At 43.6% G+C, this 14874-nt stretch overlaps 1 protein-coding gene across 3 annotated transcripts in view; it reads right to left on the bottom strand.

The window, feature by feature from the left end:
- The window catches only part of Chchd6 (coiled-coil-helix-coiled-coil-helix domain containing 6), a 211370-nt gene that overhangs the window by 178857 nt on the left and 17639 nt on the right, over positions 1–14874 (bottom strand). For 2 of the 3 annotated variants that reach the window (XM_048356351.1, XM_048356349.1), the window contains exons 2-4: positions 10740–11010; positions 5685–5754; positions 2720–2864 (exon numbers count right to left, since the gene is read on the bottom strand). In XM_048356351.1, coding sequence (XP_048212308.1) covers positions 2720–2864; positions 5685–5754; positions 10740–11010 — 486 coding nt within the window. The remainder of the gene's footprint in view (positions 1–2719; positions 2865–5684; positions 5755–10739; positions 11011–14874) is intronic. The other variant, XM_048356348.1, reaches the window with a different exon arrangement.

Genomic DNA, 14874 nt, shown 5'->3' with positions numbered 1-14874 from the left:
GCTCTTCTCTTCCTCATACTCTTCTTATTTAAATAAATGATCCAAAGGTAGAACTATCTTCAGTGAAATCACTTTCCAGCCATACCAATCCAAAGGTAGCCACTTCCTGCGGAAGTAATGGCAACAGCATCTGCCGAGGATTTTAGATGTCTACCTACGTGTGTTCACATACGGAACAACACTTGGCTTCCCTTCACTGGGAAGTGACTACAGGGCTCCACAGTCACCCATGACAGCACCTGTTACAGGTGAGGCATCACACAGCAGAGTCACCTAAAGCAAAAGTAGTTAGTTAAGCTGGCAGTTGTCAGGAGGAGCTGACAGAAACCAACAGCACCTTGGAGGTATAGGAGACAGCAGGAAGGATCTACACTGCCCTCTGAAGCTGCAAGGAATAACCTGCCCTGGCCTCCTGCTCTCTGCTTGTCTCTGCTCTCACCATAAACGGGACGTCCCCAGAGAGGGGTTTCCTGCTGAGTGTGGGACCTGTGCCCAGATCCAGCTTCCACAGAGGAAGACAAGCAGTGGGACACAACCCACAGAGGCGATATACAATAATGAAGTAGCAAGGCTCCTGAAAGAAAATAGGAATAGCGACCATAGAGAAATGTACAGCAGTCAGAAATGGGAATGCCACAAAAGTTGTAACTTGCTTCACTAGTACTCAGAATTCTATTTCAGAAAAGACATGACTTATAGGGATCTGAGGGGGGAAACTTCAGTCAAGATACAATTTATTTATTCTAAAGTCATCCTTTGTTTTTGTTTTGTTTTTTTAAACATACATATGCACCAAGGGTCATCTAAGTTCCCTCCTACTTTTCCAGCAGAGTTCTTCCACCAGAAACAGTCTCAAGAAGGAAGACTTAGCCTTCTCCCTTTGCAGGTGCAGGGAAGGGAAGCTGTGATTTCCTTTTCACTGTAATTAACACATTCCAGGTGAGAAGGAAAAGACAGAATACCTGTAGGCTGTGATTTTCCATCTCTGGATGACTTCTCCTGCTCATCCAAAATTAACCCTTCCTCTCCAGGATGAGAGGCCTTTGGTCATCAGATTCCCTACAGAGCGGTGATACCTCATTGACCTTCAGAAACTAACTGCAGGAACTTCTCACACCACATCCTGAGGGCCCCTTGATTCTCATTACATCACCTGCCTCCTCACCAGGAAGCCATACAGACAGACAGAGAAACAGACTCCCATCCTCTGCTGCTTCTGAACCCCTGAGCCCTACCATGTGAGCTAGCTCCTCAAGGCGTCTAAAGCCACCTAGAGCTGGCCACAAATTTTGTTCTCCTCCCCTTATGTTCCATCACTGTCTCAGCCAACAGCTGTTTCCTTGGTCTGGATGTGACACCTTTCAGGGCTGAGGGTAAATGCCCTCTTGAGCCCACCCAGCTTTCTGCATTCCCACAGCACCTCGTCTTTGCTGTCATTTAATAGTGACTGCAACTAACTTAACCTTGTTCAAAATGTTTGAATTAAAGCTGTCTCTTCCACTAGATTGAAAATGTCCTAAGGGCTAGAAGCCTCATTATTTATACTTGCACAGGACCAATTCAAACCAGCATTTTTTTCAGTCTGATACTGGGACTCAAATTCCATACCTGATGATTTCACTCAGCTAGCACTCTACCACTTGAGCTGCACCTCCAACCTTAAACCCACTGCATGCTTTGAGTATCTGTATAGTCAAGGCCTGCACTCAGCCATCATGTCTTCTTTCCTGTCCTCACCTCATCTTTTCCTCCCTTCCATGCACACCATTCTGTCTCTGGCCTCAAAGTCCATGGCCTCTAAAGCAGACGTCACTCCTGACTATAATCAGTCCTGAGTCTGTCTCATCTCCTCTCTCTCTACAATGGATTGGCAGTGGATTGGCTCAGCAATTATGAAGGAGGAATTCTGCTGATGAGCTCTGCGAAGGCTGTCCTTGCTAGCAGAGGCCTTTCCTTTGTTGCTGAGTGCTGTGACTCTGAGCTTGTGTATGACTGACACACTGTTGGATAACAGAGAGGAAGGAAGATGAGGATGCTGGTGAATTAACTGGCCCACCCTCGGGTGCTCCTAGACGTCTCATGTTAGGAAATAAACTCTGCATTTAAGCAGAAAGAATCCTAACTAATAGCTCTAATCAACTGGATGTATTCATAATAGTAACAACAGCAATAGCACACTTCCATGATTTGCCAAACACATGCTAAGCCCTGGATAGACATTATCTCTGATCCCCAGGGCAATTCTACATGACAGCATTGTGCTGTTCCACCAAGGCTCAGATGAGGTGCTAAAATTGGTAAGGAGGGAGCTAGAATTTGCACTGGGCTGCCTATCTCTGAAAATGCTCTCCATGCTGTATATTTCATGGTCTTGATCCCTAATCCTCTCTCCTCACATTGTCCTGGCACAAATGATGCGCTAGCCCTTCTACCTGTGAAGTTTCAGAGATGAATGAGGCTGTCAAATGATCTATGGAAATCCAAGGCTCACAGGAGGGAAAACACATGCACAGGTAGCCATGCCATCAGGGACAGAGCCAGGCGTGGAAGAATCTAAGCTCCTGATTCCCAGGAAGACACGTTTTCCACCAACATGAACTTGAATACATCCAGTGGCAGCTGAAACCACCAAAGGCTTCTAGCAGGTCAGGTTCCAGGGCCTGACCTCTACCTCCAAGAGTTCTACACAAACTGTCAGACTAGCTTGGGCTGCACTCACCAGACGCACAGAATGCCTCTTCTCACGATTGCTGTCGCTTGACCCTGGAGACAGTGGGGCCTTCAAGAGCTTTGAGGCTGCCTCTCTTTCCTTCTTCACCACCTGGAACAGCTCATCTTGGGCTGCAGCCTGCTCCTCTTTGAACCTAGGCCAGAGAAGAGAGAAAAGCAGATACAGACAGCATGGCTAGCAGCACATTGGCAGTAAGTCTTAATGTTCACGTCAGCTAGCCAAGTGAAACTGGGATCCATGGGTCAAGTGACCTCTGAGGCTGGCCTCTGGCTGGCCAGGGAAGGAGAAAGGCTAAGCAACTGCATGTCCATCATGTCACCACTAGGGTCAGCCTCATGACAGCAGCCAAGGCCAGGGGAGAGGGACACTTTCTCAGCTAAGAAACACAAATTAGGCACAGAAGTGGAGTTGGCTACCAGTCAAGGATGTCAGCAGCCAGGTGTCCTCTGAGTCTCAGGACAAGGACTGAATCCCATGGGAGCCAATCGCTCAAGAAGGTGGCAGAATAGGAAGTTTCACTTTCCTTTGCCTTCATTTGAAAACTTGTTGGTAGCTGTCCTTCTTTTGAACATCTAGCTCCTACCTTGGACCTATTTCTGAGTATTCTGCCTCATAAAACCTAGGTGGAGGGAAAAAAATTGCTAGTACTAAGATATTCTTAGCTTTATCTGCTATACTGAAAAAAAATGAAAGCAACCTAAATGTGCAACAATCAAGGTCAAGTTATCAAAAATACAGCATAACCATAACAATGATGTATTATAGCACCAATGAAAAATGCATTCAAGCCAGGCACCAATGATTCATGTCTGTAATCCTAGCTACTCAGGAGAGTGAGATCTGAGGATCGTGGCTCAACACCAGCCTGGGCAGGAAAGACCACGAGACTCTTATCTCCAATTAACCACCAAACAGCACAAAGTGGAGCTGTGGCTCAGGAGTACAAAAAGCTCAGGGACAGCATCCCAGCCCTAAGTTCAAGCACAAGGACCAGCACACACACAAAAAAAAAAAGAAGAAGAAGAAGAAGAAGAAGAAAGAAAGAGAGAGAAAGAAAAAGAAAAAAGAAAAATACATTCAATGATTTATCTAAAGGTTGAATCTAAAAAATGAGAGCCAACAATATGTTTAGCTACAGAAACGTTTATAAAGCAGATGTAGCAAATGTACAATAATTATAATAGGAAGAGAAAATAGCAAGGCACAAAAATCACAAGGAAGAGAAGGTATGTAAAAGAGACATTTCAAATTATTAGCATTGGTTGTACTGAGATAATGAGTCTATGGGGGATTTTCTATCCATTTTACATATTCTCAAATTTTTTCATTAACACGTTACTTTAACATTTTTTAAATGTTTAGAAGAATGGAGGGAAGGGTAATTATTCCTAGAGAGGTCTCTTAGGATTATGGAAGATAAACTCTGAGAATGTAGGCTAACCTTCCAGAGGAGCAAACCCCCAACTGTGGCTGGCAATGGGCCTCCTAGACTTTGTCTATGGTCCACTGACCACACAAGAGAACTCCATCAAGAATGCTGATGAAGTCAACAGTCACTGAGAACTCAGTATGCAGACACGATGCTTACACTCTTTTTGTACATCAGGTCATCTATTCATGACAATGCTCTAAATGAAAAAAATCTTCTTAGGTTCAGGTGATAACCAGTAAGTTACAGAATCAAGAGGCTACCTCTGCACTAACCATTTTTCTACCTGTCTTCAGGGGACAGGAAACAGGTCCCACTTCATAAGCGTGGCTAACTCTCAAGATCATAGAATAACAGGAAGTCACCATCAGTTAGAACTAGAAGAGCTCCACTTTCCTTATCGCTCTAAAACACATCCCTACACCATGCACAGACAGGTTAGCCAGGTGGTTATTCTGTTCTGAACCTCTTTTAGAGGTTCTTGGGCTGAGGATGTGGCTTAGTGGTAGAGTGTTTGCCTAGCATGCATGAAGCCCTGGGTTCAATTCCTCAGTACCACATACACAGAAAAAGCCGGAAGTGGGCGCTGTGGCTCAGGCAGTACAGTGCTAGCTTTGGGCAAAAGGAGGCCAGGGACAGTGCTCAGGCCCTGAGTCCAAGCCTTAGGACTGGCAAAAAATAAAAATAAAAATAAAAGAGGGGGCTGGGAATATGACCTAGTGGTAAAGTACGTGCCTCACATACATGAAGCCCTGGATTCAATTCCTCAGCACCACAAATATAGAAAAAAGCCAGAAGTCGTGCTGTGGTTCCAATGGTAGAGTGCTAGCCCTGAGCAAAAAGAGGCCAGGGAGAGTGCTCAGGCCCTGAGTTCAAGCTCCAGGACTGGCAATAATAATAATAATAACACTAACAATAATAATAATAAAAGAGATTCTTAAGAGCTCATTTTAAAAACCAACCCTAGTGGTATAATCCCAGTGCAGATTATCCTGAGCTATATATCAAGACCTGGTCCTAAAAACAAACAAAAATAACTCATTTTTAGAAATTCCTCCACCAGGCACCAGTGGCTCATAACTGTAATCCTAGCTACTTAGGAGGCTGAAATCTCAGGGTCACAGTTCAAAACCAGCCTGGGCAAGAAAGTTCATGAGACTCTTATCTCCAATAAACTACTCAAAAAAACTGGAAGTGGTACTATGGTTCAAGTGGTAGAGCACTCACCTTGAGCAAACAAAGCTCAGGACTGTGCCCAGTGCCCTAGGACCAGCAAAAAAGAAAGAAAAGTAAAAGAAACCAACTCCCCTATACCCTTTTGGGTATTTCTTCACCTTTAAATTAGAACTGATGCTACTTGTACCATAGAGTTGTCCTTCAACACAGACAAGATAAAAACAGTGAGACAGGTCCCCCAGGGCAAGATAAAAACAGTAAGACAGGTCCCCCAGGGCTTCAAACAAGGGGAAGGGACCCAGGGAGGAATGAGGCTTTCAGTGAAATACAGTAGGCACTCAGGCTCACCTCTTGAACTCCTCTGTCACATCTGAAGGTCGCTGGATACCACTAGGTTCTGACTTGGGCAGTTTGAATTCTGCAAAAGGGGAAATAGGACCTGTCAGAAGGCCTCAAGATCAATAAAGGTATGGAAGTCACCCAAGAAAGCAGCTCAGGACCATGTTCCCCCTGAAGACCACACCCTGCACAAAAATAGGTAAATCTTCAGAGGAGAGCCAGCCATAAGGACAGACCAATCAGACCCTGTGGTAGACAAGGAACAGATCTTTGACTAAACTAGTATGGAAAGCCCAATGGACCTAAGGCTCCTCTTGCCTAGAAGGAATCTATTCTGGATCATGAGGCTTATGAAGCGGGCTGGCAGCAGGCAAAACCACTTAAATATAGTGTCACTCACTGGACAATTACTTGGAATCTAGGTCACTTCCTAAACACAGGCAGATGTGGCTGAGGGAAACTACTGCTCGGCTTTATGAGGAGCTTCAGGGGGTCTCGGTGTGGGCATGGTACAGCAATATGCAGGAGTCTCCTTACACTTTGTTTCTTTTAGTTCCCACTACAATTTGAATGTTCTCCCTTTCCAAAACTCATGATGAGATTTAGCTGCTATCTTCATAGTATTAAGAGCTGGGGCCTCTAGGGAGTAATTAAGTTTAGATGAGACCATGAGGGTGGAGTTCCCTAGTGACCTCAGTGACTTTAGAAGACCATGCTGTGCCACCTCCCATATAATGCCCTGTTCTACCAGGACTCTACTGCACCCAAACAAAGCCCTCACCAAACGAAGCCCTTGATGTTGGACTTCCTAGCATCCAGAACTCTGAGAAATTATTTTTTATAAATGCCCCAGTCTGCGGTATTCATTACACTAACAGAAAAGAGACTCAAATAGTACCCCATTCTTAGCTTTCTAGTCCTGAGTGTAGCAAACATGCAGGAGGCTCCTTACACTTTGATTCCTTTAGTTCTCACTATAGTGTGAATGTTTTCATATGTTCATATATCCATCTGACCTGATTCTACTCCGACCTGTATTTTTTCTAATATTACTGGATTGTTTAAGTTAGAGTTCATCAACACTTTCATCATCACTAAGCTGGGACGTTTGAGCAAATCCAACTGACTTCCTACCACTTGGTGAGAATGAAGGTTTTTGGTGTGTTTTTTGTAGGGTTTTTTTTGTCTGTTTGTTGTTTGATTTTTACTATTGCCACTCCCTAGCCTTACCTTCCCAAAACTTTGCTGGCCAAAGCTCAACACCTTTCTGTAGCCTTCTCTGATGTTGAATACATCCTGTGGTTTCCAACACAGCAGTAGTTCTAACTGCAAACATTAGATCCTCCTCCCAGACCTGTCAAGCCCTGCCAGGGATCTACCTCCAAAAGTGGGTTTGTGTAGCTCTCCACTGAAACAGACTAAAACAGCAGCAACAATATCAACAACAAAAACAAAAACCAGAAGACCACTGGCAGTGTTTTGGTCAGACATTAATATTCCTCTTTCTCCTTTCACCTTCCCTCTTCTCATGTCTCTCTCCCTCTCCCCCACTTTCTTCTATTTAAGGCAAGGTCTCACTATACAGCCCAGGATCACATCAAACGCTTGGTCATCTTACCTCAACTTCTCTAATGTACCACCATGCCCAGCTAATGCTCTTCTATTTATTCACTTTTAAGTTTATGATAGCTTCACTGAGGTATAAATTATGGGATTTGCTTTTGCCTATGATGTAACTGTCCTTTTTCATAACTACAAAAACAAGACACTGACCCACAGGAGGGAAAGTAGCGCTAGTGCACACTATGTCCTTGCCTGTAGAGCTGCCAGATTCCGTTTCCTTGGTAATGTACATTTCTTAGTCTATGTTTCTTCAATTATTAGTGACTCTGAGAGGCTTGTCATAAACACCTAATAAGATCCTATTGTTCTTGTTTTCTTTTTTTTTCTTTTTGGCCAGTCCTAGGGCTTAAACTCGGGGCCTGAGCACTGTCCCTGGCTTCTTTTTGCTCAAGGCTAGCACTCTGCCACTTGAGCCACAGCGCCACTCCTGGCCGTTTTCTATATATGTGGTGCTGGGGAATCGAACCCAGGGCTTCATGTATATGAGGCAAGTACTCTTGCCACTAAGCCATATTCCCAGCCCCTGTTCTTGTTTTCTTAAAGATCTTTAGAACATATTATAGACTGGTATTACAGACAATGTAATGTTATGTTTATTCCTAGCTTACTATCCTTTCTTCATTTATTTTTCTTCTATATTGTCTCTAATTTCCTATTGTCAAATTTCCACTTTTCTTAGTTTAGGTTTCTTGGTATAGTGCTTAGAAAATCTTTCATATTATATTCTAATGGCTTCAATTCTTTTATCTGGGATATGGTATGAGGTAAGAATTTAATTTTAACTTCTTTTCCTAACCCATTTCATCACTAAAATATTGCAAAAACAGGTCTTAAAAGTTAAAGATATCTTAAAATTAATCCATTTCAAAACAGTTCATTTATATTGACTCTTCCACATTCAGAAACTCAAACTTACTCAGCCAGTTATTGTGCTATAACTAAAACCAAATAACAAACAACCATTACCCATTTTAAACTGCTGCGACTTAACAAATTGAAGCAAATGCTTCTTTATCTCCCAAAGCTGAAACTAATGTAATATGCCTTGGAAGTTTTCACTTTCCTATCACTTCCACTCTGTCTAACCAGGTAATCTACAGTTTATTTAAGCACACTGGATCAAGTTACATCCCTTGATGGTCTTACCTATCTATCCATGGCTAGAGATACCACAGGCAGTAAGCCTTCTTAAGGCAGAAATATTTTCAAAAATCTCACTCGGGGCCAGAGTATAGCCAACCGCGAATGAGCGCTAGAGCTAGCCAGCATGCCCTGGACCCTAGGTCTATCCCTACCACAGCAGAAAGAAGAAAAAAAATCTCATTTCGCCCCTTTAAAAAGATCCCAGGGGCTGGGAATATGGCCTCGTGTTAGAGTGCTCACCTCATATACATCAAGCCCTGGGTTCGATTCCCCAGCACCACATATATAGAAAATGGCCAGAAGTGGCGCTGTGGCTCAAGTTGGCAGAGTGCTGGCCTTGAGCAAAAAGAAGCCAAGGACAGTGCTTAGGCTCTGAGTCCAAGGCCCAGGACTGGCAAAAAAAAAAAAAAAGATCTCAGGTGGGTCCAAATCCAGGTACTGGCTGGGCTATATAGCTAAGGCATGTGGAAAGCCCTGAGCCAGACAACACAGGGGTAGAGTTTTCAGAATACATGGCCAGGGCCTCTTGTCCTTCAGGACAAAACCAGGGTTCTCTGGCCACCGAGTGGAAATATCTTTACGTTGGTCCCTGCACACCACAGCCTGGACACTGTATTTTAAAGATAACTGCTTCTAGGTCTGCAAACAAGCCAGGCTACATCACACCTCTGAGTCTCTGCTGCTGCATTCAACAGTAAATCCTGCCTTCTATCATCCTTTTTCTAAATCCAGGCAGTCCCTGTGCTACCCCTGATCTCACGTTTCTAGGATTCCATCACAACACAGTATCATAAGCATCAGAACCTACTACAGTTTGCATCTGGTCCCTTAACCAGAGTTGTGTACTCTTGCATTCATAAATTAATCATTCCTCCCTCTGTACCACTAAGTGTGTCAGAGAGTAAAATATTTATATGTTTAGCTAGTAAAGATGTGCCTCCAAGGGTGGATTTGTGTGTGCCCTAGGATAGAGGTCCTTTCCACTTACCCTGTGTTCTGAGACCTAAGACATGATTCACAGATTACATTCTGGAAGTGCTAACTGGACAGAAAATGGTTCTTAACTTGTAAACTCTTACCACCTAGCAGAGAACACTGGACGAAAAGATACAACTGGACTGGATGTGGTTGTGTGCACCTACACTCCCAGCTACTCAGGAGGCATAGACAGGAAGATTGTGGTTAAGGCCAGGTCTAGCAAAATGTCCACAAGATCCTACCTAAACCAATAAAAAGCTGATGTGGTGGCGTGTGCCTATCATACTAGTTACCCAAAAGGCATAAATATAAAATTCACCATACAAGGCTGATCTTGGGCAAAACCAGGAGAACCTATCAGACAAATAAGGATGGGGAATGTGGCTGACGTAGCAGAGCACCTGTCTAGGAAGCATCCTGAGCTCAAACCCTGTAAAGACCAAAATAAGATAGAAAAGACGGCACACTGCAAAGCCACATGCATAACAAACATTAAAGATTTGTTATTCCTACTGTAGTTTATCTGAGGTAGTGACATGGCTCTCCCAGCCATGTATAAGTATTTATTAAGTATTTATTAAGTGAAACAGTAGTTACTCCATGGACTTTCTTCTTTTGTAATACCTTAGTATTTCTGACCTTAACAGCCTCCTTTATTAATTTCTTTTGCTGCTTCTTTGTAGTTGCTACAGCTAATTATTTGGGAAAGAGCACACGCTTCCTTACTTGTGATAGGTAAAACAAAGCAGGTAAGAGCATGGGCGCTGGCCGCAGAGGGTGGGGAGGAGCAGCCCTTAGAACCCCTCCTAGAAGCCATGTCAAGAGCAAGACCTCCTGACTTGAGGTCAGGGCTACGGCTGGCATCAAGGTCATTCATTCAGATCCTCCTTATTTGGCCCAGTTCTCTTAGATCACTCTCTTCCTTTTCTGCAACCGAACCCTCATTCATGCTAGGCAAGTGTTCTACCACTTGAGCTATGCCCTCGGTACTTTTGGTTTTGAGATATCTTTGCCTGGGCTGGCATTGAACTTGCCATCTTCCCTCTTCTGTCTCCTCAGTAGCTGGGATTACAGGCATGCCTCATTACATCTGGGTGCCTCACATTTTATGTACAGAGAAACCGAATCACAATGAAAGGAAACAGCCTGCCCTAAGATCACAGCAACACTGACCATACTCTGAGTCTCAGCTGTACCAGACAGTATCTGTCATGTCTCTCCTGGAAAGTGGCTGCTGCCATCACCTAGAAGCACACGAGTCACAGCAGCAGTCAAAGGTCCATGTTTTACCTCTCCCCAGCTCCGCTGCACCCACTGTACCTTTCTGGGGGAATGTGAAGCTGCTATCGGGGGAGCTACGTGTAGTAGGTAGACGAGTAGCAGTTGGACGAGGAGAGAGTGGAGATGTAGGGGGTGAACTCGCTGCAGGTGGAAGCGTAGTGAGAGGAGGCTCCGTGGGTGGGGTCTCGGTGGGTGGAGGCTCCGTGGGTGGAGCTGTGGTAGATGGAGGCGCCGTGGGTGGCGGGACGGGCTGCGGCCCTTCTGAAGGCTCACTGGAATCCTTCATGCGGTTGACCACACTTTCAGACAGCTAAGGGAAGAATTGAGAAATTGGAAAAGGACATGAAAAAGTTCATCACAGAAACCTCTGGTCATTCAGACCCCCTTGCCCTTTTTTCATACCCCAGATTTACTAAACATGCTGTTTCCTTAAAGACCAATAATGCAATTCTAATCAAAAACTTTTCATGCTGGCCCAATGCCTACCAGACAAACCTCAAATTCATGTGGGACTCCAAGCCCAGCCTCCTTTGTCCCACTGGCTCTGCATCTTCATCTTTGGCCACCCTTCAACAGAAACCCTGTGACTGGATTCTCCAGTGTGAACCCCCTGAATTCACCCATGCTGGCCTTCTGAACACCACCAGCACTGCCACCTACCCGGTACATCTCCACCAGTCCAAATGCACCTTCTTTTATGGGCAGCTTGGTGTACCCTTCTGCAGGAAACTTCTCCATTGTAAGTGCAGCATGGTCCCTGCCCTCCCTTCAAGGCCAATGTAACACAATTACACAGGGACAGGCTGTTCTTCCCATTGAACTATCCTTAGGGTTTGTCAATACCTTGCCAGCTATGCAACTCACTCATCTCTATGCCCCCTCCAGTGCCACACAGAGCAGATAATCAAAATATTCCTTGACTCATTTCACCTTAGTTCCCCTAATGAAGACTGGATAAGCAAATGCTCGTTCACTTTAGAGGAAGTAAACTAGGCATAAGGGTGTCATAAAACAGTATACTGAAATGGAATGGCAAGCTAGGGATGCATCCAGAATAAAAACCCTTAAGGTTCACTTCAGTAAATATTTATTAAGTGCCTAATATGCACAAGGCATCATAAAGCACAATTGAGTGAAAGACATTAAAAATGACTTAAGACAAACGACATGATCAGCACCGCTACTTGCAGACATCTAAGAGAGAAAGGGTCCCCTGAGTACATAAGGCACAGGTGAAGGATGCTCACTGTGGTACTCATAGAAATTAGGGAAAAAAAAAAAAAAGTTAAACCTAGAAAAAATACTAACATACAACAATAGGGACTTGATTTAAAAAATCATACTTCATCATTCTTTGAAATATTACACAACCATTAGGAAAGAACAAAATAAGACATGTACACAAGCTGGATATCAGTGGCTCATGCCTGTAATCTTAGCTACTCAGGAGGCTGAGATCTGAGGATAGCAGTTCAAAGCCAGCCCAGGCAGGAAAGTACATGAGATTCTTATCTCCAATAAACTACTCAGAAAAAGCTGCAAGGAATAGAGTGCTAGCCTTGAGCAGAAAGAGGCTCAGGGACAGAGCCCAGATCCTGAGTTCAAGCACCAGGACCAGCAAAAAAAAAAAAAAAAAAAAAAAAAAAAGGACATGTACACCCTACCAGGTATACAACGGATTACTGGTTGTGATTAAGTCACAACTCTTGGTAGTGTATCAAAATTTGGCTAAAATATGTAAATTACTATAAAAAATAGAGATCAACAAACAACTCTACTGAATGTAGACATGCATATATCCACATTTACAAATGCAAATATGCATCTGAATTTTCACCCCTATGCACACAGCCCGTATAGGACCAGGTAAGAGGTGAAGCCCACAGGCTCCTTACCAGGGCCCCACAGGGTTCCACAGGACAAGCAGGGCAGAAGCAGCTGAGGCAGGACTTTCGTTTTGGGACCTTTTGAGTCAATTCTTTATTTTATTACCTCTATGTGTATATGTGCTTGTGCCTTGAGGGTTCTTTTTTAACCAAAAACATTTCTTTTAGTAACTAAAGATTATAATAATAACAACTGGATCTCTCTAGTTTTTAGGCTACAAACCAAATAGCTAATTCATGATACAGAATAGCCAAAGACTAAACACATATATCTGTATTAACAGAAGAGAACAAGGAGCCCAGAAGTGAAGCTCTATTTCCATGGTCAACTGATTTTCAACAAGTTTTCAAAAAGTTTGTCTCCTAGAGTGTTCCAGCGTGGTGAAACTGAGAGGTGATAGGATTCCTGGAGACAAGGCCTAGAGGGAGGTCCTCACTGACCCCTCTTTGCTCGTCTTACCTTCCGATGATGTGATTGCCCTCTCTCTCCTTTCTCTCTCTCTCCCCCCACACCCTTTCCCTCTCTCTTTTGCTACCAACACTGTGATGCCACCTGCCATGAGGGGATGCTGCCAACCCAGCACCATGCTGCTTGACTTCAGCCTCCAAAACTATGAGCCAAACACGCCTAGACTATCAATGGCAAGCTAATTCAATGAGGGAAAGGATAAACAGAGTGAGGACAACTTGTTATCTCCATGCCAAAGGGGAGCTGGGCCCTTACCTTATTTACCACACAAAAACAAAATCAGAACAGAACAGTGACCAAAATTAAGAAAACTGTTCGGTAAATCCTAGTGCCATTAGTCTGGCAATAAATTCTTAGGGCAGGACACCCAAGTAAAAGCAACCAAGGAACAAAATAAATACACTGGATTTCATCAAAATTAAAGTTTTATCAAAAGATACAACCAAATAACCAAGAATACAACCCAGAGAAAAGAGAAGAGACTGTCACATATTCCTAAAAGAGAGCTTGTATGTAGAATATATTATAAACTCCTGTAACCTATGATTAAAGAAAAAACAACTAAAAGCTGGACATGAGGATTAGATGAGTACCCTCAACAGCCCACACACTGGAGGCTTGTTCCGCAGGGTGGCACTACTGGGAGATGGCGGGTCTGTTAGGAGGTAGAGCCTAGGAGAAGGCCTTGTCATTAAAATGTACCCTCTAAGAGGTCAGTAGGACCCCAGTCTCCTTTTTCTATTTGTTTACTGGATCTTGGTGAGCAGTTTTGTTCTACCATGTGCTCCTCCTGTCGTAGGCCCAAAACAATGAGGCCAAATAATCATGGAAAAGAACCACTAAACCTGTGAGCCAAAACATTTTTTTCTTTCTAAGTTAATTGTCTCAGGTATTTTGTTGCAGTAATGTGATGCTGATAAATACAAAGGGCAAAGAATCTAAACAGGAATTTCTCTGAAGATACATCAACAGCCACAAGCACATGAAAATATGCTCAACGTTAGAAAAATGCAAAAATCAAACCACAATGAGGTAATTCACTAAAAATAATATAATAAAAAAAAATCAAATACGTGTTAGCAAGGATACAGAGAAATCAGAGCCATTATTCATTGTTACCTTGGGCTTAGGGTAATGGAAAGACTTAAGAGTTGACAGTGATAGGGGAGGGTTGGGGAGAGGATTGGAGGGAGTGAAAATGTTAGAAAAGTGGTGGTGGTGGTAGTGGTTACATGAAACTGGATATATCTCAATAGTAGAGAGCTTGCTTAGCATGCATAAGGCCCTGGGTTCCATCCCCAGTGCTGCAAAATAATATGAATTTATACTTTGAATGAGTGAATCGTATGGTGTGTAGGTTGTATTCAAAGAAGGCGGTAATGAGAAATAAACACCAAACATCAAAGAAAAAATAAAACAGCTCAGATAGGATGTCACTCAGAAATAGCAAAAGGGGATATCCTAGCAGTGTCACTTGCCAAGGGAAATACGCCTGTATGGATTCCTGATAACTGGAGCAGCACTAAGACAAAAAGAGGCTACAGTGCAATGGTTGGTAGTAGTGAAAGCCAGAGTGTAACACAGCGTAGGACAGGACACAAAGTCTTGTGTGGAAGTAGACCTAGCAGGAGAGACCAGCGTGCCTGTAGCCCTGAGTTCAACTTGGAAGGCATGGTTGTAAAGGTGGACCTGTGTGTACCTAACACAGAATGAAGCTGCATCTATTATTCATGGAAAGCAGCTTAGACAATTGAAGATGTCTAAAGCTTCTGAGCAAGGAAATACTTTCAGAAATTGAATCAACAGCACATAGGAGCAC

Source organism: Perognathus longimembris, chromosome 10 (assembly GCF_023159225.1).
Source record: "Perognathus longimembris pacificus isolate PPM17 chromosome 10, ASM2315922v1, whole genome shotgun sequence".
NCBI lineage: Eukaryota > Metazoa > Chordata > Mammalia > Rodentia > Heteromyidae > Perognathus > Perognathus longimembris.
This window is presented reverse-complemented; position numbering and strand designations above follow the sequence as displayed.